The following is a 27,760-nucleotide window of genomic DNA, read 5'->3' as shown; positions in this document are numbered from 1 at the left end:
TATGCTTTCGCCGTAAATCCTTTTTGAAATCAGAAACTGTGGTTGGATTAAGGAGAAGTGTATCTTTAAAATGGTTTATAACACTTGTATGTGTGAGAAATTTGAATGATGAGATTTTTGTTGTTTTGAATTTGGCGCTCTGCTATTTCACTGGCTGTTGGCGAGTGGGACGGTAGCGTCCCACATACCCCAGAGTTAAGGTGAAGGCGGGGTTCGAATTAGGGCCAGGTTTAAGGTTAAGGTAACAGCTGGTGCAAAGGTTAGGTCCGGGGTTAAGGTTAGGGCCAAGACCTGGTCTTTTAACCTCTGTCTAAATGAAATCTTCATGAGTGTTGAGGTCACAGAGAACAACCGAGCAGGATCCTGTCTTCTCCAAACTGTCCAGCAGATGGAGACAGATGCTCCTACGTGAACTAGCAGTCTACCTGTCTTCTCCAAACTGTCCAGCAGATGGAGCCAGAGACTCCTATGTGTCCATGGAGTTCTCTTATACTTGTCATTCAGACCTGTGGGATCAATACAAAGTTTGGAGAAGACAGGGTACTGCTAGTTTGTTCTCTGTGACCTTTGCATTTAGACAGACAAAGGAGATGATTGTGGACTACAGGAAAAAGAGGACCTAGCACGCCCCCATGACGGGCCTGCAGTGGAGCAGGTTGAGAGCTTCAAGTTCCTTGGTATCCACATCAGCAACAAACTAACATGGTCCAAGCACACTAAGACAGTCGTGAAGAGGGCACGACAAAACCTATTCCCCCTCAGGACAGTGAAAAGATTTGGCATGGGTCCTCAGATCCTCAAAAGGCTCTACAGCTTCACCATCGAGAGCATCCTGACTGGTTTCATCACTGCCTGGTATGCCAACTGCTCGGCCTCCGACCACAAGGCACTCCCGAGGGTAGTGCGAACGGCCCAGTACATCACTAGGGCCAAGCTTCCTGCCATCCAGGACCTCTATACCAGGCGGTGTCAGAGGAAGGCCCCAAAAATTGTCAAAGGCTCCAGCCACCCTAGTCATAGACTGTTCTCTTTGCTACCGCACGGCAAGCGCTAACGGAGCGTCTAGGTCCAAAAGGCTTCTTAACAGCTTCTACCCCCAAGCCATAAGACTCCTGAACACCTAATCAAATGGCTACCCAGACTATTTGCATTGCCCCCAACCCCTCCTCTCCCCCTCTTTTATACCGCTGCTACTCTCTGTTGTTATCCTCTATGCATTGTCACTTTAATAACTCTAACTACATGTACATATTACCTCAAATAGCCTGTGTCCCCGCACATTGACTCTGTACCGATACCCCATGTATATAGTCTCGCTAATGTTATTTTTCTGCTGCTCTTTAATTTCTTGTTACTTTTATTTCTTATTCTTATCTGTATTCTTTTAACTGCATTGTTGTTTAGGGGCTCGTAAGCAATCATTTCACTGTAAGGTCTACACCTGTTGTATTCGGCAAATGTGACCAATACAGTTTGATTTGATTTGAATAGTAGTTAGTTTGTCTCTGTGTTAACGACCACCGTTGGTTAGATTCCAACCCTGCTATTCTTAGCTGAGCTACTAGATGAGATTTGTATAGTATCGTTGTGCTAGACTCTTTCCTAATATGATATAGGTGTTGATTGAGTCTGGCTTCCAAGGAGTTCCTGGTTTCTCCAATATATAGTTTTCTACATTGTAGATATTCAATACAATATACAATGTTTGTGGTCTTCTGTTGAAAAACCTCCCACGCTAAGCCCCTGAACATGACAATTTGTTCTGAATATATTTTACTTTACTAAAATGTGATCCACTCTCTACCGGCTTATCCTTGAATCCAGAGTCAGGGTTAGGGTTGGGGTCAGGGTTAGGATTAGGGTCAGGGTCGGTGTTAGCGTCAATGATTGAGGTTGCGGTCAGAGCTAGGGTTAGGCTTGGGGTCAGGGTTAGGGTTAGGGTTAGGGTCGGGGTCAGGGTTAGGATCGGGACGTGGTTGGGTTTAGGGTGGGGGTCAAGGTTGGAGTTAGGGTCAGGGTTGGGGTTAAGGTCAGGGTTGGGGTTAGGGTCAGGGTTGGGGTTAGGGTCAAGGATCGAGGTTGCGGCAGAGCTAGGGTTAAGCTTGGGGTCAGGGTTAGGGTTAGGTTTAGGGTTAGGGTCGGGGTTAGGGTTAGGATCGGGACGTGGTTGGGTTTAGGGTCAGGGTTGGGGTTAGGGTTAGGGTTAGGGGTTAGGGTCAGTGTACATACCGTGCCGTTGGGACAGAGACACCCGGGGATACAGGCCAGACTGAGACAGGGTAGGGTTAGGGTTAGGGTTAGGGTTAGGGTTAGGGTTGGGGTTAGGGTCAGTGTACATACCGTGCCGTTGGGACAGAGACACCCGGGGATACAGGCCAGACTGAGACAGGGGAGGTCCAGATTCTGACAGGTTCTAGAACACTCCAGACCCTCCTCCCCTCCCTCACACCCAACGCGCCTGAGAGGGGGAACACAGGTAGCCGCACGGCGCTCTGCACACACAGACACACATATCAAGCTCAGGACCTAGAAAGTTAGACTGTACGAGCAATTCTACTTTTAACAATATTACTTTTAACAATATAATAAAATATGTTTTACTTTTAACAATATAGTATATATTAATATATATTACGTTTTTAGTTCATGCAGAGATATTAAATACATACACACACACATGCGCACGCAGGCACACACAGAGACAGACAGACAGACAGACAGACAGACAGACAGACAGACAGACAGACAGACAGACAGACAGACAGACAGACAGACAGACAGACAGACAGACAGACAGACAGACAGACAGACACACACACACACAGACACACACACAGACACACAGACACACAATACCTCTGGAGGGTGGCTGGTCGTCCTGGAAGAACATGTCAGACAGCATAACTCCACTCATCTCAGTAGAGCTGCAGCTCATAGATCCGTTCTCACAGTAACTACACACACACACACACACACACACACACACACACACACACACACACACACACACACACACACACACACACACACACACACACACACACACACACACACACACACACACACACATCAGTTAGGGTAAAAGTGTGTGTGTGCTTTATTCTACAGCTAGAGGACTAGTGTCAAGTATAATTTCTGTCTTTATCTGTTGTGGTCTAGTACTGTCTTCCTGTCTTCATCTGTTGTGGTCTAGTACTGTCTTCCTGTATTCCTGTCTTTATCTGTTGTGGTCTAGTACTGTCTTCCTGTCTTTATCTGTTGTGGTCTAGTACTGTCTTCCTGTCTTTATCTGTTGTGGTCTAGTAGTGTCTTCCTGTCTTCCTGTCTTTATCTGTTGTGGTCTAGTACTGTCTTCCTGTCTTTATCTGTTGTGGTCTAGTACTGTCTTCCTGTCTTCCTGTCTTTATCTGTTGTGGTCTAGTACTGTCTTCCTGCCTTCCTGTCTTTATCTGTTGTGGTCTAGTACTGTCTTCCTGTCTTTATCTGTTGTGGTCTAGTACTGTCTTCCTGTCTTCATCTGTTGTGGTCTAGTACTATCTTCCTGTCTTCCTGTCTTTATCTGTTGTGGTCTAGTACTGTCTTCCTGTCTTTATCTGTTGTGGTCTAGTACTGTCTTCCTGTCTTCCTGTCTTTATCTGTTGTGGTCTAGTACTACATTTTTGTGTGTATACTTCATTCTATAGTTAGAGGACTCCTGGGTCCTCATTTATCAACCGTGCGTAAGCACAAATCTGTGCATTAATCATAAATGGGATCATTTCCAAGCAAAGCATGAGATTGAACAACATGAATGTTTGCTTGAGATTGTGCCTACATGTATGCCCAGTCATGACCATGTGTAAGCACAGTGCCAAGTGGTGGAATAACTGCTCTTCAAGCATGAATGGGAAAAATATACATGAATGTTGGAAATGTGTGAACTATTTGAAAAGAGAAAGCTTCCACTCTTAATGTGCAGGTTGTATGTGATACAGAAAAGACGCTACTCAATGTGGTGGCTAGGTGGCCAGGTGGAACACATGACTCGTTCATTCTGCAGAACAGCAATGTTGGCCTGTTCAGCTACAGGAGGGAGCTGGCTGGATGGATGGCTTATTGGTGAGTGTAACCTAAACTTTGAAGTATATTTGCCATCGCTAAAACAACTTGAAATGTCCTAATGGTCCTCACTTTGTAGCTACGTCTTTATTTTTACAGGTCAAACCACAACTGAGCGAGCCACATAATAATGTTTGATTGTCAGTCACTAGCACCTCTGTTTCAGACACTCACACAAAAATACAACCAAACATTATAATATGGCTCTGTCAGTTGTGGTTTGACCTCTGTTTCAGTCACTAGCACCTCTGTTTCAGTCACTAGCACCTCTGCTTCAATCTCTGACTGCGTAGTAGCTATTTCATTGTACAGCGTTGTATATTCCCCAATGGCTTTAAAGCGATGATTTTGACCATATATGGTTAATTAGGGGTGTTTCGAAAAGCCAACAGCCAAGGTCGTGCCCGAGCACCAAGGCTGAGAAGGATCGTATTTATCAATGGTTATCTCCTCTGTGTATGACGCTCGTAGGAATGAACATTATATATCCTGTTCGTAAGTAGTATTTTAGAATAGTTTCTAGGCAACATTGATAAATGAGGCCCCTGATATCTCTAGTATAATTGTTTGTCTTTATCTGTTGTGTTCTAGTGCTGTCTTTTTGCTAGCTACTTTAAGTGCTGCCTGTCTGTCTTCCCAGTAGCCTACTTGGTGTGTGAACGGCTGACTGCTCATAACTTGCATATGATTGTTGACGCAACAGGAGGTTGGTGGCAGCTTCATTGGGGAGGATGGGCTCATCTTAATGACTGGAGCGGAATAATTGGAATGGTATCAAATACATCAAACACATGGTGCTTCGTTCCGGCCATTATTAAGAGCCGTTCTCCCCTCAGCAGCCTCCTGTGAATGATACATCAACCAGGATCAAGGGGCAGGGCAATTTGTGGCTTTTTGCTTTTTGTAACCTCAGTCTAGGTTACAAAACTAAGACCGTCGTCGAAACTAAGATGGTTATTCCGAGTTGTTCTGCCAAGTTGTTCTGCCAAGTTGTTCAAGGAAGGAAAGAGAGGCTCCACACCACTCTCTCCCTTGAGTGTCTTACCTAGTTATTTACAATTTGCTATTTTGTTGCTTTGTCAACTATGTGTGTGTTTTCTATACCCGTTCGCTCCTCTCCCTGTAGGCTTTACAGACGCTCCCCACCCCTTGGCTGCAACCCTTCTAATGTAGTGTACCCTGCACGCACAACCCAGGTGGAATTCCTGGTGTCTGGCAGCTTTTGGAACTGCCGATCTGTGGTCAAGACCTCCAAGTTCATCACAGCCTATGCTGCCCTTCAGTCACTTAACCCGTTGGGGCTAGGGGGCAGTATTTGCACGGCCGGATAAAAAATGTACCCGATTTTAACTGGTTACTACTCTTACCCAGAAATGAGAATATGCATATAATTAGTATATTTTGATAGAAAACACTCTAAAGTTTCTAAAACTGTTTGAATGGTGTCTGTGAGTATAACAGAACTCATATGGCAGGCCAAAACCTGAGAAGATTCCATACAGGAAGTGCCCTCTCTGACCATTTGTTGTCCTTCTGTTGCATCTTTATCGAAAATACAGCATCTGTGCTGTAACGTGACATTTTCTAAGGCTTCCATTGGCTCTCTAAAGCTGCCAGAAAGTGGAATGGGGTGTCTGCTGTCTCTGGGCAAAGAACAGCAGCAAAGTTTGTGAGTGGTCAGCCTGGGGACAGTGAGACTGAGATGCGCGTTCACGAGACTACTCCATTTTTTTCTTTCAGCCTTTGAATGAATACAACACTGCCCGGTTGGAATATTATCGCTATTTTTAAAAAAAAATTGCATAAAATTGATTTTAAACAGCATTTGACATGCTTCGAAGTACGGTAAAGGATTATTTTGAAAATTTTATTCACGGAATGTGCTCGCGCTTCACCCTTCGGATAGTGACCTGAACGCATGAACAAAACAGAGCTATTTGAATATAACTATTGATTATTTGGAACCAAAACAACATTTGTTGTTGAAGTAGAAGTCCTGGGAGTGCATTCTGACGAAGAACAGCAAAGGTAATCCAATTTTTCTAATAGTAATTCTGAGTTTAGTGAGCCCCAAACTTGGTGGGTGTCAAAATAGCTAGCCGTGATGGCCGAGCTATGTACTCAGAATATTGCAAAATGTGCTTTCACCGAAAAGCTATTTTAAAATCTCACACCGCGATTGCATAAAGGAGTTCTGTATCTATAATTCTTAAAATAATTGTTATGTATTTTGTCAACGTTTATCATGAGTAATTTAGTAAATTCACCAGAAGTTTTCGGTGGGTATGCTAGTTCTGAACATCACATGCTAATGTAAAAAGCTGGTTTTTGATATAAATATGAACTTGATTGAACAAAACATGCATGTATTGTTTAACATAATGTCCTAGGAGTGTCATCTGATGAAGATCATCAAAGGTTAGTGCTGCATTTAGCTGTGGTTTTGGTTTTTGTGACATATATGCTTGCTTTGAAAATGGCTGTGTGATTATTTTTGGCAGGGTACTCTACTGACAACATCTATCTCTGACTCTACTGATACTGTACTTTCTAAGCATGTGAAATGTGGTTGTCCCACCTAGCTATCTTAAGATGAATTCACTAACTTTTAGTTGCTCTGGATAAGAGTGTCTCCTAAAAGACTAAAATGTTAGATGTGTGTGTACCAGATGCTGTTGTGGTCAGCGTAGACGTCGTTGGGTTGGTACAGCTGTCCGTCATGCAGGCAGGAGCAGAGGTCAGGTGTCACACACGCCCCCGTTTCACTAAGGTATTGGCCGGGGGGGCAGAAGCATCCCTCCTCACACCCTTCCTCCCCACCGCATCCAGGCTCCACCCCCGACAGAGAACGACATGATCGCTCACACACACTGCCACATGTCTTGTACAGCTGGCCCACTGGACAATGCATGGCTGTAGCACGCACACACACACAGACATAGAGAGAAAGAGTTATGAATGATACAGCCAACAACTCAGATGAAGAATAGGTGTTCCCAATGGTCTGTGCTGGGCCCTCCATTCTTTATGTAAAGAAGCTGGTTCTTCTGTGATGGTATGTGTGTGTGTTACCACAGCGTTCAGGTGTCCTCCAGGTCAGCAGAACTCCCCTAGAAGAGCAGGCAGCAGCGTAGGAGGCCAGAGCGGAACACAGACATTTCTCTCCGTCAGAACACACGCACACGTCGTAACGACAGAACCGCAGGAAGGGGAGGGGATTCACAAGGAAGTGACATGCTCCAAACACCTCTGACATCATCACTCCACATGCCTCCTCTGCAAAACGCACTACAGGTAGAGAAAGGATACATACTGAACTAAACTGAAAGACTACAGGGAGACAGAAGAGACACCCTGAACTAAACTACAGGAAGAGAGAAGAGACACCCTGAACTAAACTACAGGGAGAGAGATGAGACACCCTGAACTAAACTACAGGGAGAGAGATGAGACACCCTGAACTAAACTACAGGGAGAGAGATGAGACACACTGAACTAAACTACAGGGAGAGAGGAGACACACTGAACTAAACTACAGGGAGAGAGGAGACACCCTGAACTAAACTACAGGGAGAGAGGAGACACACTGAACTAAACTACAGGGAGAGAAAGGAGACACACTGAACTAAACTACAGGGAGAGAGGAGACACCCTGAACTAAACTACAGGGAGAGAGGAGACACACTGAACTAAACTACAGGGAGAGAGGAGACACACTGAACTAAACTACAGGGAGAGAGGAGACACACTGAACTAAACTACAGGGAAAGAGAGGAGACACTGAAATAAACTACAGGGAGAGAGAAGAGACACCCTGAACTAAACTACAGGGAGAGGGAGGAGAAATAATGAACTAAACTACAGGGAAAGAGAGGCGTAAACCTGAACTAAATTACAGGGTATTAGAAGAGACACTAAACTAAACTACATTGAGAGTGGAGACACTGAACTAAACTACAGGAAGAGAGAAGAGACACCCTGAACTAAACTACAGGGAGAGAAAGGAGACACACTGAACTAAACTACAGGGAGAGAGGAGACACACTGAACTAAACTACAGGGAGAGAGGAGACACACTGAACTTAACTACAGGGAGAGAGGGGAGACACTGAACTAAACTACAGGGAGAGAGGAGACACACTGAACTAAACTACAGGGAGAGAGGAGACACACTGAACTTAACTGTTACACATTGTTTGTGTGTTTGTGTGTGTGTGTGTGTGTGTGTGTGTGTGTGTGTGTGTGTGTGTGTGTGTGTGTGTGTGTGTGTGTGTGTGTGTGTGTGTGTGTGTGTGTGTGTGTGTGTGTGTGTGTGTGTGTGTGAGTGTACCTCTCTTGGGGTTGAGGGAGCAGGGATCAGTATCCTGTTGATGGGTGGAGTCACAGTCTCCGTTGATCCTCCATGATTGGCCAAATGCCTGTGGCCCCGTCTCCACTAGTCCGGCAGCAGACAGGAAGTCATCACCTTGGTTACCGTTGTAGTTGCCACAGAGACCGCAGGTATGTCCAGCCCATACAGGCCCCAACTGGAGGGCGGTACCATGGTTACCAAGGTTACAGTAGTTACTAAGGTTAATAAGGTTACACACACACACCAAACATGCTACAAATAATAAGCCCTACCCCCTCACCTTCAGCAGCACACGTCCCCGCCCATCCCAGTCCAGACGAAGGTTGTCTCCAAAGAGAACACGCGCTCCAGACTGCACTGTCTTCTGGACACGCAAATTACCTTCACACATATATTACACATTAACTCTCTATCATTTGCTTGTGTGCGAGTGTGTGAGTATTTAAAATATCTACATATATATTTTTAAATATGTAAAAAATAAAAAATAAATACAAAGTAACATACAAATAACGAGACTATATACAGGGGGTAAAGGTCAATGTGCAGCGGTACAGGTTATTCGAGGTAATTTGTACATGTAGGTAGGGGTAAAGTGACAATGCATGATAATAAACAACGAGTAGCAGCAGGCTTCGGGGTAGATTTTGGCGCTCTGGTACCGCTTACCCTGCAGTAGCAGACAGAACATTCTATGACTTGGGTGGCTTGAGGCTTTGACAATTATTTTGGCCTTCCTCTTACACCACCTAGTATATAGGTCCTGGATGTCAGGAAGCTTGGCCCCAGTGATATACTGGACCGTAGCCTCTACCCTCTGTAGTGGCTAATGACCCTCGGCACCAGGCGGTGATGCAACTGGTCAGGATGCTCTCGATTGTGCAGCTGCAGAACTTTTTGAGGATCTGGGGACCCGTGCCAAATCTTTTCAGTCTCCTGAGGGGTAAAAGGTGTTGTCGTGCCCTCTTCACGACCGCCTTGGTGTTCGGACATGAAAGTTGACCTGCTCCACTACAGCTCCGTTGATGTGGGGGCTGTAGGGTCAGGGTAAATGGGGGCCTGTTCAGCCAGCCTATTCCTGTAGTCCACGATCAGCTCCGTTGTCTTGCTCATATTGAGGGAGAGGTTGTTGTCCTGGCACCACACTGCCAGGTCTCTGACCTCCTCCCTATAGGCTGTCTCATTGTTGTCGGTGATCAGGCCTACCACTGTTGTGTCATCAGCAAACTTAATGATAGAGTTTGAGTCGTGCTTGGCCACGCTTTCGTGGGTGAACAGAGAGTACAGGAGGGGACTAAGCACGCAGTCCTGAGGGGCCCCAGTGTTGAGGATCAGCGTGGCAGATGTATTGTTGCCTACCCTTACCACCTGGGGTCGGCCCGTCAGGAAGTCCAGGATCCAGTTGCAGGTGTTTAGTCTTAGTGATGAGATATGTGGGCACTATGGTGTTGAACACTGGGCTGTAGTCAATGAATAGCATTCTGACATAGGTGTTCCTTTTGTCCAGGTGGGAAAGGGCAGTGTGGAGTGCGATTGAGATTGCGTCACCTGTGGATCTGTTGGGGTGGTATGCGAATTGGAGTGGGTCTAGGGTTTCCAGGATGATGGTGTTGATGTGAACCATGACCAGCTGTTCAAAGCACTTCATGGCTACCGACACAAGTGCTATGGGGCGGTCAACATTTAGGCAGGTTACCTTTGCTTCCTTGGGCACAGGGACTATGACAGTCTACTTGAAACGTGTGTATTACAGACTCGGTCAGGGAGAAGTTGAAAATGTCAGTTCAGTAACTTGCCAGTTGGTTTGTGCATGCTTTGAGTACACGTCCTGGCAATCCGTCTGGCCCCCCGGATTTGTGAATGTTGACCTGTTTAAATGTCTTGATCACATCTTCTACTGAGAGTGTGATCACACAGTCGTCCGGTGGTGTAGCTGGGGCTCTCATACATGCATCAGTTTTGCTTGCTTCGAAGCGAGTATAAATGGTATTTAGCTCGTCTGGTAGGCTCGTGTCACTGGGCAGCTCGTGGCTGGGTTTCCCTTTGTCATCTGTAATAGTTTGCGAGCCCTGCCACATCTGTTGAGCGTCAGAGCCGGTGTAGTAGGATACAATCTTAGTCCTGTATTGACACTTTGCCTGTTTGATGGTTCGTCGGAGGGCGTAGCAGTATTTATTATAAGCGTCCGGATTAGTGTCCCGCTCCTTGAAAGTGGCAGCTCTAGCCTTCAGCTCAGTGTTTCTGTTGCTTGTAATCTATGGCTTCTGGTTGGGGTATGTACGTACGGTCACTGTGTGTGGTCACGATGTCATCGATGCACTTATTGATGAAGCCGGTGACTGATGTGGTGTACTCCTCAATTCCATTTGATGAATCCCGGGACATTTTCCAGTCTGTGCAGCGAAACAGTCCTGTAGTTTAGCATCCGCGTCATCTGACCACTTCCATATTGAGAGAGTCACTGGTACTTCCTGCTTTAGTTTTCGCAGGAATCAGAAGTATATAACTATGGTCAGATTTGCCAAATGGAGGGCGGGGAGAGCTTTGTATGCGTCTCTGTATGTCGAGTAAAGGTGATCAAGAGTTTGTTTCCCCTTGTTGCACATGCCACATGCTGGTAGAAATTAGGTAAAATTTGCATTTCAGTTTGCCTGCATTAAAGTCCCCGGCCACTAGGAGCGATGCTTCTGTGTGTGTGTGTGAGTGTGTGTACCATGATTGAGAGGTGTCTGTATGTCCATGTTGTTGACAGAGACCACTCCTCCATGCTTCAGCTTCACTGTCATCCCCTCCAGTGGTGGCAGACTGAGGGTTACTGAGCGCGTGCAGACCGCATCCTGCTCATCTGCACACTGAAATATACAGAGCCACAATGGAGGACAGAAACACACTGAAACATAATGGAGGACTGGGACACGGAAGTACACAGAGCAGCTATGGCCAGCAGAGTGATACAGCACACTGAAAAAAAGAGTGCTACAATGATGGACTGATACAACATGAAACGTAATGGAGGACATAGTTGAGTCATAATAGAGAATATGATCCAAAATGGAGGACATAGTTGAGTTATAATAGAGAATATGATCCATAATGGAGGACATAGTTGAGTTATAATAGAGAATATGATCCATAATGGAGGACATAGTTGAGTTATAATAGAGAATATGATCCATAATGGAGGACATAGTTGAGTTATAATAGAGAATATGATCCATAATGGAGGACATAGTTGTGTTATAATAGAGAATATGATCCATAATGGAGGACATAGTTGAGTTATAATAGAGAATAAGATCCAAAATGGAGGACATAGTTGAGTTATAATAGAGAATATGATCCATAATGGAGGACATAGTTGAGTTATAATAGAGAATAAGATCCAAAATGGAGGATATACGGTACCAGTCCAAAGCTTGGACACACCAACTGATTCCAGGGTTTTTCATAATTTTTACTATTTTCTACACTGTATAATAATAGTGAAGACATCAAATCTATGAAATAGCACATATGGAATCATGTAGTACCCAAAAAAGTGTTAAACAAATATAAAATACAAAATATATTTTATATTTGAGTTTCATCAAAGTAGCCACCCTTTGCCTTGATGACATCTTTTCACACTCTTGGCATTCTCTCAACATTCTCTCTCTAACCCTAACCCTTCTTAAAAGTGAATTAGTGGAATTGATTTCCTTTTTAATATCTTTGAGCTATTCATTTGTGTTGTGAGGTAGGGGTGGTATACAGAAGATAGCCCTATTTGGTTAACTTCATTGGGATAGGGGGCAGTATTTTCACATCCGGATGAAAAGTGTGCCCAAAGTAAACTGCCTGTTTCTCAGGTCCAGAAGCTAGGATATACATATAATTGGTAGATTTAGATAGAAAACACTCAAAAGTTTCTAAAATGGTTAAAACTATGTCTGTGAGTATAACATAACTTATTTGGCAGGCAAAGCTCCAAGGACAAACCATCCATGAAAAAAAAATGGGGTCACTGTGTTTTCAATTCATTTTCTATGGGAAACTATATTTTTGAGGAACCTGGTTGCAGTTCCTATGGCTTCCACTAGATGTCAACAGTCTTTAGAAATTGGTTGATGTTTTTCTTTTGAGAAATGAAGAAGTAGGGCTGTTCATTGTGAGTGTCAAGCCAAGTGGACTCTTCTGTGTGGCGCGTGTGAAGTGGAGTTCGCTCCACGTTGTTTTCATCCGCTATTGAACACAGTATATTCCATCTTAAATTGTATCTATTATTTACGTGTTAGGATATCTAAGGTTGGATTAGGAAAGTTGTTTGAAATGTTTGGACCAAGTTTACAGGTAACTTATTAGATACTTTGTAGTCATGTTGGGCGAGTTGGAACCGGTGCATTTCTGAATCAAACGCGCCAAATAAATTGACATTTTGGGGATATAAAGAAGGAATTTATCGAACAAAAGGACCATTTGTGATGTTTCTGGGACATTTTGGAGTGCCAACAGAAGAAGATCTTCAAAGGTAAGGCATGAATTATATCGTTATTTCTGACTTTTGTGTTGCACCTTCCTGGTTGAAATATGTTTTTCATGTGTTGGTAAGCGGGGTGCAGTCCTCAGATAATCGCATGGTTTGCTTTTGCCGTAAAGCCTTTTTGAAATCTGACATGGCGGCTGGATTAACAACAAGTTAAGCTTCATTTTGATGTATTGCACTTGTGATTTTATGAAAGTTAAATATTTATAGTAATGTAATTTGAATTTGGCGCTCTGCAATTTCACCGGATGTTGTCGAGGTGGGACGCTAGCGTCCTACTGATCCGAAAGAAGTTAAAGACCAAGTCCATATTATGGCAAGAACATCTCAAATAAGCAAAGAGAAATGATAGACCGTCATTGCTTTATGACATGAAGGTCAGTCATTCCAGAGAATGTAAAGAACTTTATTCAAATGCAGTTGCAAAATCCATCAAGAACTATGATGAAACTTGCTCTCATGAGGACCAACACAGGAAAGGAAGTTCCAGAGTTACCTCTGCTGCAGAGGATCAGTTCATTTGAGTTACCAGCCTCAGAAATTGCAGCCAAAATAAACGCTTCACAGAGTTCAAGTAACAGACACATCTCAACATCAACTGTTCAGAGGAATAAGGTGGCATGGTCGAATTGCTGCAAAGAAACCAGCAACGGTTCAGGGAAGTCAGGAACCAATATACACAGTCAGTCAGGAAAGCAAAGGCTAGCTTTTTCAAGCAGAAATTTGCATCCTGTAGCTCTAACTCCAAAAAGTTTTGGGACACAGTAAAGTCCATGGAGAACAAGAGCACCTCCTCCCAGCTGCCCACTGCACTGAGTCTAGGTAACATGGTCACCACCAATAAATCCATGATAATCGAACATTTCAATAAGCATTTCTCAATGGCTGGCCATGCCTTCCTCCTGGCTACTCCAACCCCGGCCAACCGCTCTTCCTCCTCCCACAGCTACTCGCCCAAGCCTCCCCAGCTTCTCCTTCACCCAAATCCAGATAGCAGATGTTCTGAAAGAGCTGCAAAACCTGGACCCGTACAAATCAGCTGGGCTAGACAATCTGGACCCTCTCTTTCTAAAACTATCTGTCGCCATTGTTGCAACCCCTATTACAAGCCTGTTCAACCTTTCTTTCGTATCGTCCGAGATCCCTAAAGATTGGAAAGCTGCCGCGGTCATCCCCCTCTTCAAAAGGGGTGACACCCTAGACCCAAACTGTTACAGACCTATTTCCATCCTGCCCTGCCTATCTAAAGTCTTCGAAAGCCAAGTTAATAAACAGATCACTGACCATTTCGAATCCCACCGTACCTTTTCCGCTGTGCAATCCGGTTTCCGAGCTGGTCACGGGTGCACCTCAGCCACACTCAAGGTACTAAACGATATCATAACCGCAATCGATAAAAGACAGTACTGTGCAGCCGTCTTCATCGACCTGGCTTTCGACTCTGTCAATCACCGTATTCTTATCGGCAGACTCAATATCCTTGGTTTTTCTAAAGACTGCCTCTCCTGGTTCACCTTTGCAGACAGAGTTCAGTGTGTCAAATCGGAGGGCATGTTGTCCGGACCTCTGGCAGTCTCTATGGGGGTACCACAGGGTTCAATTCTCGGGCCGACTCTTTTCTCTGTTTCTATCAATGATGTCGCTCTTGCTGCGGGCGATTCCCTGATCCAGCTCTACGCAGACGACACCATTCTGTATACTTCTGGCCCTTCCTTGGACACAGTGCTAACTAACCTCCAAACGAGCTTCAATGCCATACAACACTCCTTCCATGGCCTCCAACTGCTCTTAAACACTAGTAAAACCAAATGCATGCTTTTCAACCGTTCGCTACCCGCCTGCACCCGCCCGCCCGACTAGCATCACCACGCTGGACAGTTCCAACCTAGAATATGGGGACAACTATAAATACCTAGATGTCTGGTTAGACTGTAAACTCTCCTTCCAGACTCATATTAAACATCTCCAATCCAAAATGAAATCTAGAATCGGCTTTCTATTTCGCAACAAAGCCTCCTTCACTCACGCCGCCAAATTTACCCTAGTAAAACTGACTATCCTACTGATCCTCGACTTCGGCAATGTCATCTACAAAATAGCTTCCAATACTCTACACAGCAAACTGGATGCAGTCTATCACAGTGCCATCCGTTTTGTTACCAAATCACCTTGTGCCACCCACCACTGCGACCTTTATTCTCTAGTCGGCTGGCCTTCGCTACATATTCGGCGCCAAACCCACTGGCTCCAGGTCATCTATAAGTCTATGCTAGGTAAAGCTCCACCTTATCTCAGTTCACTGGTCACGATAACAACACCCACCCGTAGCACACGTTCCAGCAGGTATATCTCTCTGATCATCCCCAAAACCAACACCTCATTTGGCCGCCTTTCCTTCCAGTTCTCTGCTGCCAGTAACTGGAATGAATTGCAAAAATCACTGAAGTTGGAGACTTTTATTTCCCTCACCAACTTTAAACTGTTAGGGCTAGGGGGCAGTATTGACACAGCTGGATAAAAAACGTACCCGATTTAATCTGGTTACTACTCCTGCCCAGTAACTAGAATATGCATATAATTATTGGCTTTGGATAGAAAACACTCCAAAGTTTCTAAAACTGTTTGAATGGTGTCTGAGTATAACAGAACTCAAATGGCAGGTCAAAACCTGAGAAGATTCTGTACAGGAAGTACCCTGTCTGACCATTTCTTGGCCTTCTTTGCCATCTCTATCCATTACAAAGGATCTCTGCTGTTACGTGACACTTCCTACGGCTCACATGGGCTCTCAGAAGGCGGCAAAAAGCTGAATCGTGGCTTTGCAGGCTCTGGCTGAAAAAAAGTAGCGCGTTTGGGTAGTGGCTGGTTACAGTACTGTGAGACTCAGGCGCGTGCCCGCGTCGACCGAATGCTTTGTTTTCTTTCCCCTGTTTACCTAAACGGAGATTCCCCGTCGGAATATTATCTCTTTTTTACGAGAAAAATGGCGTAAAAATTGATTTTAAACAGCGGTTGACATGCTTCGAAGTACGGTAATGGAATATTTAGAATTTTTTTGTCACGAATTGCGCCATGCTCGTAACCCTGATTTACCATTTCGGATAGTGTCTGGAACGCACGAACAAAACGCCGCTATTTGGATATAACGATGGATTATTTTGGACCAAACCAACATTTGTTATTGAAGTAGCAGTCCTGGGAGTGCATTCTGACGAAGACAACAAAGGTAATCAAACTTTTGTAATAGTAAATCTGACTTTGGTCAGGGCTAAACTTGGTGGGTGTCTAAATGGCTAGCCGTGATGGCTGGGCTATCTACTGAGAATATTGCAAAATGTGCTTTCACGCGAAAAGCTATTTTAAAATCGGACACCTCGATTGCACAAAGGAGTTCTGTATCTATAATTCTTAAAATAATTGTTCTGCTTTTTGTGAACGTTTAATTTAGTAAATTGTTAGTAAATTCCCCGGAAGTTTGCGGGGGGTATGCTAGTTCTGAACGTCACATGCTAATGTAAAAAGCTGGTTTTTGATATAAATATGAACTTGATTGAACAAAACATGCATGTATTGTATAACATAATGTCCTAGGATTGTCATCTGATGAAGATCATCAAAGGTTAGTGCTGCATTTAGCTGTCTTCTGGGTTTTTGTGACATTATATGCTAGCTTGAAAAATGGGTGTCTGATTATTTCTGGCTGGGTACTCTGCTGACATAATCTAATGTTTTGCTTTCGTTGTAAAGCCTTTTTGAAATCAGACAGTGTGGTTAGATTAACGAGAGTCTTGTCTTTAAAATGCTGTAAAATATTCATATGTTTGAGAAATTGAAGTAATAGCATTTCTAAGGTATTTGAAAATCGCGCCACGGGATTCAACTGGCTGTTGCGTAGGTGGGACAAATTCGTCCCGCCTAGCCCAGAGAGGTTAAACATCAGCTATCTGAGTTGCTAACCGATCGCCGCTGCTGTACATAGTCCATCTGTAATTTGCCCACCCAATCTACCTACCTCATCCCCATATTGTTTTTATTTTATTTACTTTTCTGCTCTTTTGCACAACAGTATCTGTACTTGCACATCATCATATGCTCATTTATCACTCCAGTGTTAATCTGCTAAATTGTATATATTCGCTCCTATGGCCTATTTATTGCCTTACCTCCTCATGCCTTTTGCACACACTGTATATAGACCTTCTTTTTTTTCTACTGTGTCATTGACTTGTTTATTGTGTTATTGGCTTGTTTATTGTTTACTCCATGTGTAACTCTGTGTTGTTGTCTGTGTCACACTGCTTTGCTTTATCTTGGCCAGGTCGCAGTTGTAAATGAGAACTTGTTCTCAACTAGCCTACCTGGTTAAATAAAGGTGAAATAAAAAAATTAAAAAGACATTACCATACTATCACCGGATCTTAGAATGCGCCAATGTTTGAACGGTTCCCTTAATTTGTTCAGAGCACTTTGAATTACATTTACATTTACATTTACGTCATTTAGCAGACACTCTTATCCAGAGCGACTTACAAATTGGTGGATTCACCTTATGATATCCAGTGGAACAACCACTTATAGCGGGTCATGTCATGTCTCATCTTGTTTTCAATTTTCTCAATGGCAGTATTAATCTGACCATTTTTGTACCCCCTCTCCTTGAACTTGTTCTCAACTAGCCTACCTGGTTAAATAAAGGTGAAATAAAAAAATATACCTAAAGGACACCAATAAGATGAAGAGACTTGCTTGGGCCAACAAACACAAGCAATGGACATTAGACCGGTGGAAATCTGTCCGGATGATCTCTGCATGTGTGGTTTCCACCGTGAAGCATGGAGGAGGATTCTGATGGTGTGGGGGTGCTTGGCTGGTGACACTGTCAGGGATTTATTTAGAATTCAAGGCACTCTTAAACAGCATGGCTACCACAGCATTCTGCAGCAATACGCCATCCCATCTTGTTTGCGCTTAGTGGGACTATCATTTGTTTTTCAACAGGACAATGACCCAATACACCTCCAGGCTGTTTAGGGGCTATTTGAATAAGAAGGATAGTGATGGAGTGCTGCATCAGATGACATGTCCTCCACAATCACCCGACCTCAACCCAATTGAGATGGTTTGGGATGAGTTGGACTGCAGAGTGAAGGAAAAGCAGCCATCAAGTGCTCAGTATATGTGGGAACTCCTTCAAGATGGTTGGAAAAGCATTCCAGGTGAAGCTGGTTGAGAGAATGCCAAGAGTGTGCAAAGCTATCATCAAGGCAAAGGGTGGCTGCTTTGAAGAATCTAAACTATAATATATTTTGATTTGTTTAACCTGTTATGGCTAGGGGCAGTATTTTCACGGCTGGATAAAAAACGTACCCGATTTAATCTCATTATTACTCCTGCCCAGAAACTAGAATATGCATATAATTATTAGCCTTGGATAGAAAACCCTCCAAAGTTTCTAAAACTGTTTGAATGGTGTCTGTGTGTATAACAGAACTCATTTGGCAGGCCAAAACCTGAGAAGATTCTGTACAGGAAGTACCCTGTCTGACCATTTCTTGGCCCTCTTTATCATCTCTATCCATTACAAAGGATCTCTGCTGTTACGTGACACTTCCCACGGCTCCAATGGGCTCTCAGAGCCCGGGAAAAAGCTGAATGACGTAATTCAAAGCCCTGGCTGAAACACATTATCGCGTTTGTCAAGTGGCCGATCAGGGGACAGTGGACTTAGGCGCGTGCACTGGCCGCCCCCGTCTTTCTGTTTTTCCCTCTATTTACCGAAACTCAGATTCCCGGTCGGAATATTATCGCTTTTTTACGAGAAAAATTGCATAAAAATTGATTTTAAACAGCGGTTGACATGCTTCGAAGTACGGTAATGAAATATTTAGAAATCTTTTGTCACGAAATGCGCCATGCGAGCGACCCTTATTTACCATTCGGATAGTGTCTGGAACGCACGAACAAAACGCCGCTATTTGGATATAACGATGGATTATTTTGGACCAAACCAACATTTGTTATTGAAGTAGCAGTCCTGGGAGTGCATTCTGACGAAGACAACAAAGGTAATGAAACTTTTGTAATAGTAAATATGACTTTGGTCAGGGCTAAACTTGGTCGGTGTCTAAATAGCTAGCCGTGATGGCTGGGCTATCTACTGAGAATATTGTAAAATGTGCTTTCACCGAAAAGCTATTTTAAAATCGGACATATCGAGTGCATAGAGGAGTTCTGTATCTATAATTCTTAAAACAATTGTTATGCTTTTTGTGAACGTTTATCGTGAGTAATTTAGTAAATTCACCGGAGGTTTGCGGGGGGTATGCTAGTTCTGAACGTCACATGTTAATGTGAAAAAGCTGGTTTTTGATATAAATATGAACTTGATTGAACAAAACATGCATGTATTGTATAACATAATGTCCTAGGGTTGTCATCTGATGAAGATTATCAAAGGTTAGTGCTGCATTTAGCTGTGGTTTTGTTTTTTGTGACATTATATGCTAGCTTGAAAAATGGGTAGTCTGATTATTTCTGGCTAGGTACTCTGCTGACATAATCTAATGTTTTGCTTTCGCTGTAAAGCCTTTTTGAAAGCGGACAGTGTGGTTAGATTAACAAGAGTCTTGTCTTTAAAATGCTGTAAAATAGTCATATGTTTGAAAAATGGAAGTTTTCGGATTTTAGAGGAATTTGTATTTCGCGCCACGCCCATCATTGGATATTGGAGCAGGTGTTCCGCTAGCGGAACGTCTAGATGTAAGAGGTTAACAGTTTTTTGGTTACTACATGATTCCATATGTGTTATTTCATAGTTTTGATGTCTAGAAAGAAAAATCCTGGAATGAGTAGGTGTGTCCAAACCTATGACGGGTACAGTATTTTAAACGACCCCATTTTCATAAATTTGATGATATAAGCTTGAAGCCCATTTAAAAACAGTAGGTGACTTGCAGCAGGATGTTTATATGGGATGGAAGTGTCTTACCTGAACAGTTTCTATGATGACAGAGAAGTGGTTGTCAGTGCAGTCTCTAGCCAGCAGGTACTGACAGTGGCCAGAGAAGGTAAAGAACTTGTTGTCAAACGTCTTGAAGTGAGACTGGCCCGTCACTAAGCACTCCCCTGCAAAAGAACACATAACACAGCACTGAGGGAGTGTCTGTGAGTGAGGGTCTGTTTGTGTGAGTGAGGGTGTGTTTGTGTGAGTGAGGGTCAGTTTGTGTGAGTGAGGGTGTGTTTGTGTGAGTGAGGGTGTGTTTGTGTGAGTGAGGGACAGTTTGTGTGAGTGAGGGTGTGTTTGTGTGAGTGAGGGTGTGTTTGTGTGAGTGAGGGACAGTTTGTGTGAGTGAGGGTGTGTTTGTGTGAGTGAGGGTGTGTTTGTGTGAGTGAGGGTGTGTTTGTGTGGGTGAGGGTCAGTTTGTGTGAGTGAGGGTGTGTTTGTGTGAGTGTGTATGTTTGTGTGAGTGAGGGTGTGTTTGTGTGAGTGAGGGTGTGTTTGTGTGAGTGAGGGTGTGTTTGTGTGAGTGAGGGTGTGTTTGTGTGAGTGAGGATGTGTTTGTGTGAGTGAGGGTGAGTTTGTGTGAGTGAGGGTGAGTTTGTGTGAGTGAGGGTGTGTTTGTGTGAGTGTGTATGTTTGTGTGAGTGAGGGTGTGTTTGTGTGAGTGAGGGTGTGTTTGTGTGAGTGAGGGTCTGTTTGTGTGAGTGAGGGTGTGTTTGTGTGAGTGAGGGTCAGTTTGTGTGAGTGAGGGTGTGTTTGTGTGAGTGAGGGTGTGTTTGTGTGAGTGAGGGACAGTTTGTGTGAGTGAGGGTGTGTTTGTGTGAGTGAGGGTGTGTTTGTGTGAGTGAGGGACAGTTTGTGTGAGTGAGGGTGTGTTTGTGTGAGTGAGGGTGTGTTTGTGTGGGTGAGGGTCAGTTTGTGTGAGTGAGGGTCAGTTTGTGTGAGTGAGGGTGTGTTTGTGTGAGTGTGTATGTTTGTGTGAGTGAGGGTCAGTTTGTGTGAGTGAGGGTGTGTTTGTGTGAGTGAGGGTGTGTTTGTGTGAGTGAGGGTCAGTTTGTGTGAGTGAGGGTGTGTTTGTGTGAGTGAGGATGTGTTTGTGTGAGTGAGGGTGAGTTTGTGTGAATGAGGGTGTGTTTGTGTGAGTGTGTATGTTTGTGTGAGTGAGGGTCAGTTTGTGTGAGTGAGGGTGTGTTTGTGTGAGTGAGGGTCAGTTTGTGTGAGTGAGGGTGTGTTTGTGTGAGTGAGGGTGTGTTTGTGTGAGTGTGTATGTTTGTGTGAGTGAGGGTCTGTTTGTGTGAGTGAGGGTCTGTTTGTGTGAGTGAGGGTCTGTTTGTGTGAGTGAGGGTCTGTTTGTGTGAGTGAGGGTGTGTTTGTGTGAGTGAGGGTCAGTTTGTGTGAGTGAGGGTCAGTTTGTGTGAGTGAGGGTGTGTTTGTGTGAGTGAGGTTGTGTTTGTGTGAGTGAGGGTGTGTTTGTGTGAGTGAGGGTGTGTTTGTGTGAGTGAGGGTGTGTTTGTGTGAGTGAGGGTGTGTTTGTGTGAGTGAGGGTCTGTTTGTGTGAGTGAGGGTGTGTTTGTGTGAGTGAGGGTGTGTTTGTGTGAGTGAGGGTCAGTTTGTGTGAGTGAGAGTCTGTTTGTGTGAGTGAGGGTCAGTTTGTGTGAGTGAGGGTGTGTTTGTGTGAGTGAGGGTCTGTTTGTGTGAGTGAGGGTCTGTTTGTGTGAGTGAGGGTGTATTTGTGTGAGTGAGGGTGTGTTTGTGTGAGTGAGGGTGTGTTTGTGTGAGTGAGGGTGTGTTTGTGTGAGTGAGGGTGTGTTTGTGTGAGTGAGGGTGTGTTTTGTGTGAGTGAGGGTGTGTTTGTGTGAGTGTGTATGTTTGTGTGAGTGAGGGTCTGTTTGTGTGAGTGAGGGTCTGTTTGTGTGAGTGAGGGTCTGTTTGTGTGAGTGAGGGTCTGTTTGTGTGAGTGAGGGTGTGTTTGTGTGAGTGAGGGTCAGTTTGTGTGAGTGAGGGTCAGTTTGTGTGAGTGAGGGTGTGTTTGTGTGAGTGAGGTTGTGTTTGTGTGAGTGAGGGTGTGTTTGTGTGAGTGAGGGTGTGTTTGTGTGAGTGAGGGTGTGTTTGTGTGAGTGAGGGTGTGTTTGTGTGAGTGAGGGTCTGTTTGTGTGAGTGAGGGTGTGTTTGTGTGAGTGAGGGTGTGTTTGTGTGAGTGAGGGTGTGTTTGTGTGAGTGAGGGTCAGTTTGTGTGAGTGAGAGTCTGTTTGTGTGAGTGAGGGTCAGTTTGTGTGAGTGAGGGTGTGTTTGTGTGAGTGAGGGTCTGTTTGTGTGAGTGAGGGTCTGTTTGTGTGAGTGAGGGTGTATTTGTGTGAGTGAGGGTGTGTTTGTGTGAGTGAGGGTGTGTTTGTGTGAGTGAGGGTGTGTTTGTGTGAGTGAGGGTGTGTTTGTGTGAGTGAGGGTGTGTTTTGTGTGAGTGAGGGTGTGTTTGTGTGAGTGTGTATGTTTGTGTGAGTGAGGGTGTGTGATTGTGTGTTAGTGTGTGTGTGTAAGCGTGTATGTGTGTTTGTGTCTCACCAGGACAGCCTTGGTTGGTACACTCCCAGGAGCCGTGTCGACAGATGCTGGACACAGAAGAGAGGAGAGAAACAGCATGAACGAAGCCATGACTTAGAGAAAGACCCCCCTGTCCTGATAGCATCACAACTCTGTGTGTGTGTTTGTGTACCAGGTGTTGCAGTCCTGTGAGATGCTGGAGCCAGGAGGGAAGTGTTGACCCATGTGAATACAGGAACAGTGAGACACCTCCACACAGAGACCACCATCCAGCACCTTACCCACTGCCACAGAGAGAGAGTTAATCACCCACTGCCACAGAGAGAGAGAGTTAACACCTCACCCACTGACACAGAGAGTTAACACCTCACCCACTGACACAGAGAGAGAGTTAACACCTCACCCACTGACACAGAGAGAGAGTTAACACCTCACCCACTGACACAGAGAGAGAGAGTTAACACCTCACCCACTGACACAGAGAGAGAGAGTTAACACCTCACCCACTGACACAGAGAGAGAGAGTTAACACCTCACCCACTGACACAGAGAGAGAGTCACCTCACCCACTGCCACAGAGAGAGAGAGTTAATCACCCACTGCCACAGAGAGAGTTAACACCTCACCCACTGACACAGAGAGAGAGTTAATCACCCACTGCCACAGAGAGAGAGAGTTAACACCTCACCCACTGCCACAGAGAGAGAGTTAACACCTCACCCACTGACACAGAGAGAGAGAGAGAGTTAACACCTCACCCACTGACACAGAGAGAGAGAGTTAACACCTCACCCACTGACATAGAGAGAGAGAGTTAACACCTCACCCACTGACACAGAGAGAGAGAGAGTTAACACCTCACCCACTGCCACAGAGAGAGAGTTAACACCTCACCCACTGTCACAGAGAGAGAGAGAGAGTTAACACCTCACCCACTGTCACAGAGAGAGAGAGAGAGTTAACACCTCACCCACTGCCACAGAGAGAGAGTTAACACCTCACCCACTAACACACACACACACACACACACACACACACACACACACACACACACACACACACACACACACACACACACACACACACACACACACACCACAGTTAGAGAGAGTACACACAGACATTAAATACTGTGTAGTGTCCTGTTCTTACCTGGGCAGCTGCAGCCGTCCACACATTCCTCCTTACAGACCTCCTGGATGTTGAGACTCTGACAGGTGGTGGAGCAAGACCTAGAACACTCACTGTAATGCATCCCTATTGGACACCTGGGGGCTACACACACACACGTGTTATTTTCTCCAGTTCCACGTTATTTACCTTGAGAAGTAGTGCACCAAACATCTTAGCTAGATTGATAATTGCACGGCTAAGAACTCCTCTGTAATAATGTCAAAATGAATTACAGATTTATTGATTTATCTTAGATACATTTTGACTTACAGTCAGGTCCATGAGTATTTGGACATTGACCAAGTTTTTATTATTTTAGCTGACTACCACAGCATGTTGGAGTTGAAATTAAATAATGAATATGAGCTGAAAGGGCAGACTTTCACATTTAATTTGAGGGTATTTACATCCACATCGGGTGAATGGTGTAGGAATTACAGTACTTTTTATACATGGTCCCCTCCTTTCTAAGGGACCAAAAGTAATTGGACAACTGTCTGCCCAGCTGTTCCATGGCCAGGGGTGTGTTATTCCCTCATTAGTTCATTTACAGGTAAGCAGATAAAAGGTCTAGACTTCACCTCAAGTGTAGCATTTGCATTTGGAATCTGTTGCTGTTAACCCTCAATATGAAGTCAAAGAGCTGTCACTGCCAGTGAAGCAAGCCATCATTAGGCTGAACAATCCAAACAAACCCATCAGAATGATGGCTAAAACATTAGGTGTGGCCAAATCGACTATTTGGTACATTGTTAAAACTCACTGGTGAGCTCCGGAACCCCAAAAGGCCCGGAAGACTACGGAAAACAACTGAGGTGGATGACAGAATAATTATTTCCCTGGTGAAGAAAACCCCCTTCACAACAGTTGACCAGATCAAGAACACCCTACAGGAAGTAGGATTATCTGTGTCAAAGTCAACAATCAAGAGAATAATTCACCAGAGTAAATACAGACGGTTTACCACAAGATGTAAACCATTGGTAAACCTCAAAAACAGGAAGACCAGATTAGAATTTGCCAAAAAACATCTAAAAAAGCCTGTACAGTTCTGGAACAACATCTTATGGACCGATGAGTCAAAGATCAACTTGTACCAGAATGATGGGAAAAGATGAGTATGGAACTGCTCATGATCCGAAGCATGCCACCTCATCTGTGAAGCATGGTGGAGGTAGTGTTACGGCATGGGCATGTATGGCTGCCAACGGAACTGGTTCCCGTGTATTTATTGATGACGTGACTGCTGACAAAAGCAGCAGGATGAAGTGTTTAGGGCTATATTATCTGTTCAGATTCAGCCAAATGCACAGTATGCTTCAAAACTCATTGGACGGCGCTTCACAGTGCAGATGGACAATGACCCGAAGCATACTGTGAAAGCAACCCACTACTTTTTGAAGGCAAAGAAGTAGAATGTGCTGCAATGGCCAAGTCAATCTCCTGACCTGAATCCAATTGAGCATGCATTTCACTTGCTGAAGGCAAAACTGAAGGCAAAAGCCCCTAGAACAACAGGAACAGAAGACAGCTGCGGTAAAGGCCTGGCAGAGCAACACCAGGGAAGAAACCCAGCATCTGGTGATGTTTATGGCACTTAAAAAATAACGTTTTTTTTCTTCTTCTTTTTAACCTTTATTTAACAAGGCAAGTCAGTTAAAAACAAATTCTTATTTTCAATGATGGGCTAGGAACAGTGGGTTAACGGCCTTGTTCAGGGGCAGAATGACAGATTTGTACCTTGTCAGCTCGGGGATTCAACCTAGCAACCTTTCGGTTACTAGTCCAACGCTCTAACCGCTAGGCTACCCTGCCACCACTTCAGGCAGTCATTGACTGCAAATGATTGAAACTCACAATTTATTTTATGATTATGTTAGTTTGTCCAATTACTTTTGAGCCCCTAAAATTGGGAGGCTATGTATAAAAAAAAATGTAATTCCTGCAGGGTTCATACAATAATTTTGACAAAACCCTAATATTAAAGATGAAAGTCTACATTTAAAACACATCTTGACTGTTTCCTTTCAAATCCAGTATGGTGGTGTACAGAGACAGAATGATGAAATCTATTGTGGGGGTGTACAGAGACAGAATCATGCAAATTGTGTGCCTGTCCAAATACTTCTGGACCTGACTATATTTTGAGGAAGTGTTACTGCCTATGTTGTTGCTACAGTGTCTCAAGAAGGGCAGAAAATAACTGGAATATTGTTTTTGCCAGATACAGAATCCTCCTAAAGGTCTGAAGCCAGCTACAGTTAACTTCATATTAGTGTTCAGACTTACAACAGTAGGTTTACAAAACGTAAGTCCTCTGCACTGCAAACAGACACTCCCCTCCCCTCCCCTCCCCTCCTTTCTCTCAGAGACTCACTGCATTGGCTCTCCTCCAACCAGCCGTGCAGCACTTGGCCATGGGCATGGCAGGTCCTGGCGAACTCCAATAGGACGTGGCAGTGGCAGTCTGGCCCCACCCCTAGCCCCTCCCCCTGGCCACAGTGACACGCCTCTTCCTCACAGAGAGACAGAAAGGCTTCTGGAGAGACCAGACTGGCACAGCGCAGGAAGACAGGAGAGGTACGCAGCACACTGCACCTGGATAACATCTAGAACACACACACAGCTAGCTCAAACAGCTGGCTCAAACAGCTGGCTCAAACAGCTGGCTCAAACAGCTGGCAACACACAGCTGGCACACACAGCTGGCTCACACAGCTGGCACACACAGCTGGCAACACACAGCTGGCGCACACAGCTGGCGCACACAGCTGGCACACACAGCTGGCTCAAACAGCTGGCACACACAGCTGGCTCAAACAGCTGGCGCACACAGCTGCCGCACACAGCTGGCGCACACAGCTGGCAACACACAGCTGGCTCACACAGCTGGCTCACACAGCTGGCTCAAACAGCTGGCACACACAGCTGCATTTCCTAAGGTTTTTCTTGAAATTAATCTTACTACTGGACTAAAGTACATGTCAATCAGAGGCTGTCTGTTGATAAAGGGTTAGGGTTAAGGTGAGGGTAAGGGTTAGGGTGAGGGTAAGGGTTAAGGTGAGGGTTAGGGTAAGGGTAAGGGTAAGGGTAAGGGTTAGGGTTAGGGTTAAGGTCTTGAAATGAATCTTACTACTGGACTAAAGTACATGTCAATCAGAGGCTGTCTGTTGATAGAATGGCTGTTGGTGAGTGGCGTGAAGGAGTACATTTGATTGGTCTAAAGATGCGAGCAGAGATCTCTCATCCGAGTGGAGAAGTGGACCTGAAACTTCAAATGAGGCCAAACAGAAAGGACAATAAGATGCATTTTACATCCGTTTACAAAACACAGCAAGATGTTTTCTCTTCTCTATGTTAATTCCACCTCTACACACCGTTAGCACAGAGCAGGAACACTGAGAACACACAGGGTAAGGTTGGTGAATCCGTGTCTAGGGGGCAGTTTTGGGATAAGAGTACTATTGGTCTTACTGTGGACGTATCTACGGTGGTGTTACAGGATTGACTGGGAGGAGTGACGCGCCGACAGGGTTGACCCGCCCCTTTCAGGGCCCAGGAGTTGGCAAAGTCATAACTGTCGTCTGTCAGGAAACCTGGACACAAACAAACATGTAATTACACAGATCTCCCTGTTTGTGTCTCTCCTCAATACAGCTACAGTTCATTTGGAATGTAGTTGGTGCCTTCACAAACACAAACAGACCCACACACACATTCCTCATCACCTCTCATCGCCTCTCAGACCTCCTCCCTCTCATATTATCTAGGGCTAACCCTAACCCTAACCCTAACCCTAACCCTAACCCTTCATCACCTCTCATCGCCTCTCAGACCTCCTCCCTCTCATATTATCTAACCCTAACCCTAACCCTTCATCACCTCTCATCGCCTCTCAGACCTCCTCCCTCATATTATTTAGGGCTAACCCTAACCCTAACCCTTCATCATCTCTCATCGCCTCTCAGACCTCCTCCCTCTCATATTGTCTAACCCTAACCCTAACCCTTCATCATCTCTCATCGCCTCTCAGACCTCCTCCCTCTCATATTATCTAACCCTAACCCTAACCCTTCAT

The 27,760-nt window shown here is 44.7% G+C and overlaps 1 protein-coding gene across 1 annotated transcript in view; it reads right to left on the bottom strand.

Annotated features, from left to right (window-relative positions):
* vwf (von Willebrand factor) overlaps positions 1-27,760 on the bottom strand; it is a 156,892-nt gene that overhangs the window by 124,516 nt on the left and 4,616 nt on the right. The window contains exons 6-18 of the mRNA XM_045688600.2: positions 27,157-27,278; positions 26,060-26,291; positions 23,662-23,784; positions 22,682-22,793; positions 22,531-22,577; positions 19,960-20,096; positions 11,163-11,301; positions 8,730-8,830; positions 8,429-8,624; positions 7,171-7,386; positions 6,765-7,011; positions 2,857-2,954; positions 2,341-2,492 (exon numbers count right to left, since the gene is read on the bottom strand). Of these exons, the coding sequence (XP_045544556.2) occupies positions 2,341-2,492; positions 2,857-2,954; positions 6,765-7,011; positions 7,171-7,386; positions 8,429-8,624; positions 8,730-8,830; positions 11,163-11,301; positions 19,960-20,096; positions 22,531-22,577; positions 22,682-22,793; positions 23,662-23,784; positions 26,060-26,291; positions 27,157-27,278 (1,922 nt within the window). The remainder of the gene's footprint in view (positions 1-2,340; positions 2,493-2,856; positions 2,955-6,764; positions 7,012-7,170; positions 7,387-8,428; positions 8,625-8,729; positions 8,831-11,162; positions 11,302-19,959; positions 20,097-22,530; positions 22,578-22,681; positions 22,794-23,661; positions 23,785-26,059; positions 26,292-27,156; positions 27,279-27,760) is intronic.

The sequence above is a fragment of the Salmo salar genome, chromosome 10 (assembly GCF_965601325.2).
Source record: "Salmo salar chromosome 10, fSalSal1, whole genome shotgun sequence".
NCBI lineage: Eukaryota > Metazoa > Chordata > Actinopteri > Salmoniformes > Salmonidae > Salmo > Salmo salar.
Note: the sequence above shows the minus strand (reverse complement) of the source record. Positions and strands in the feature narration are given on the sequence as shown.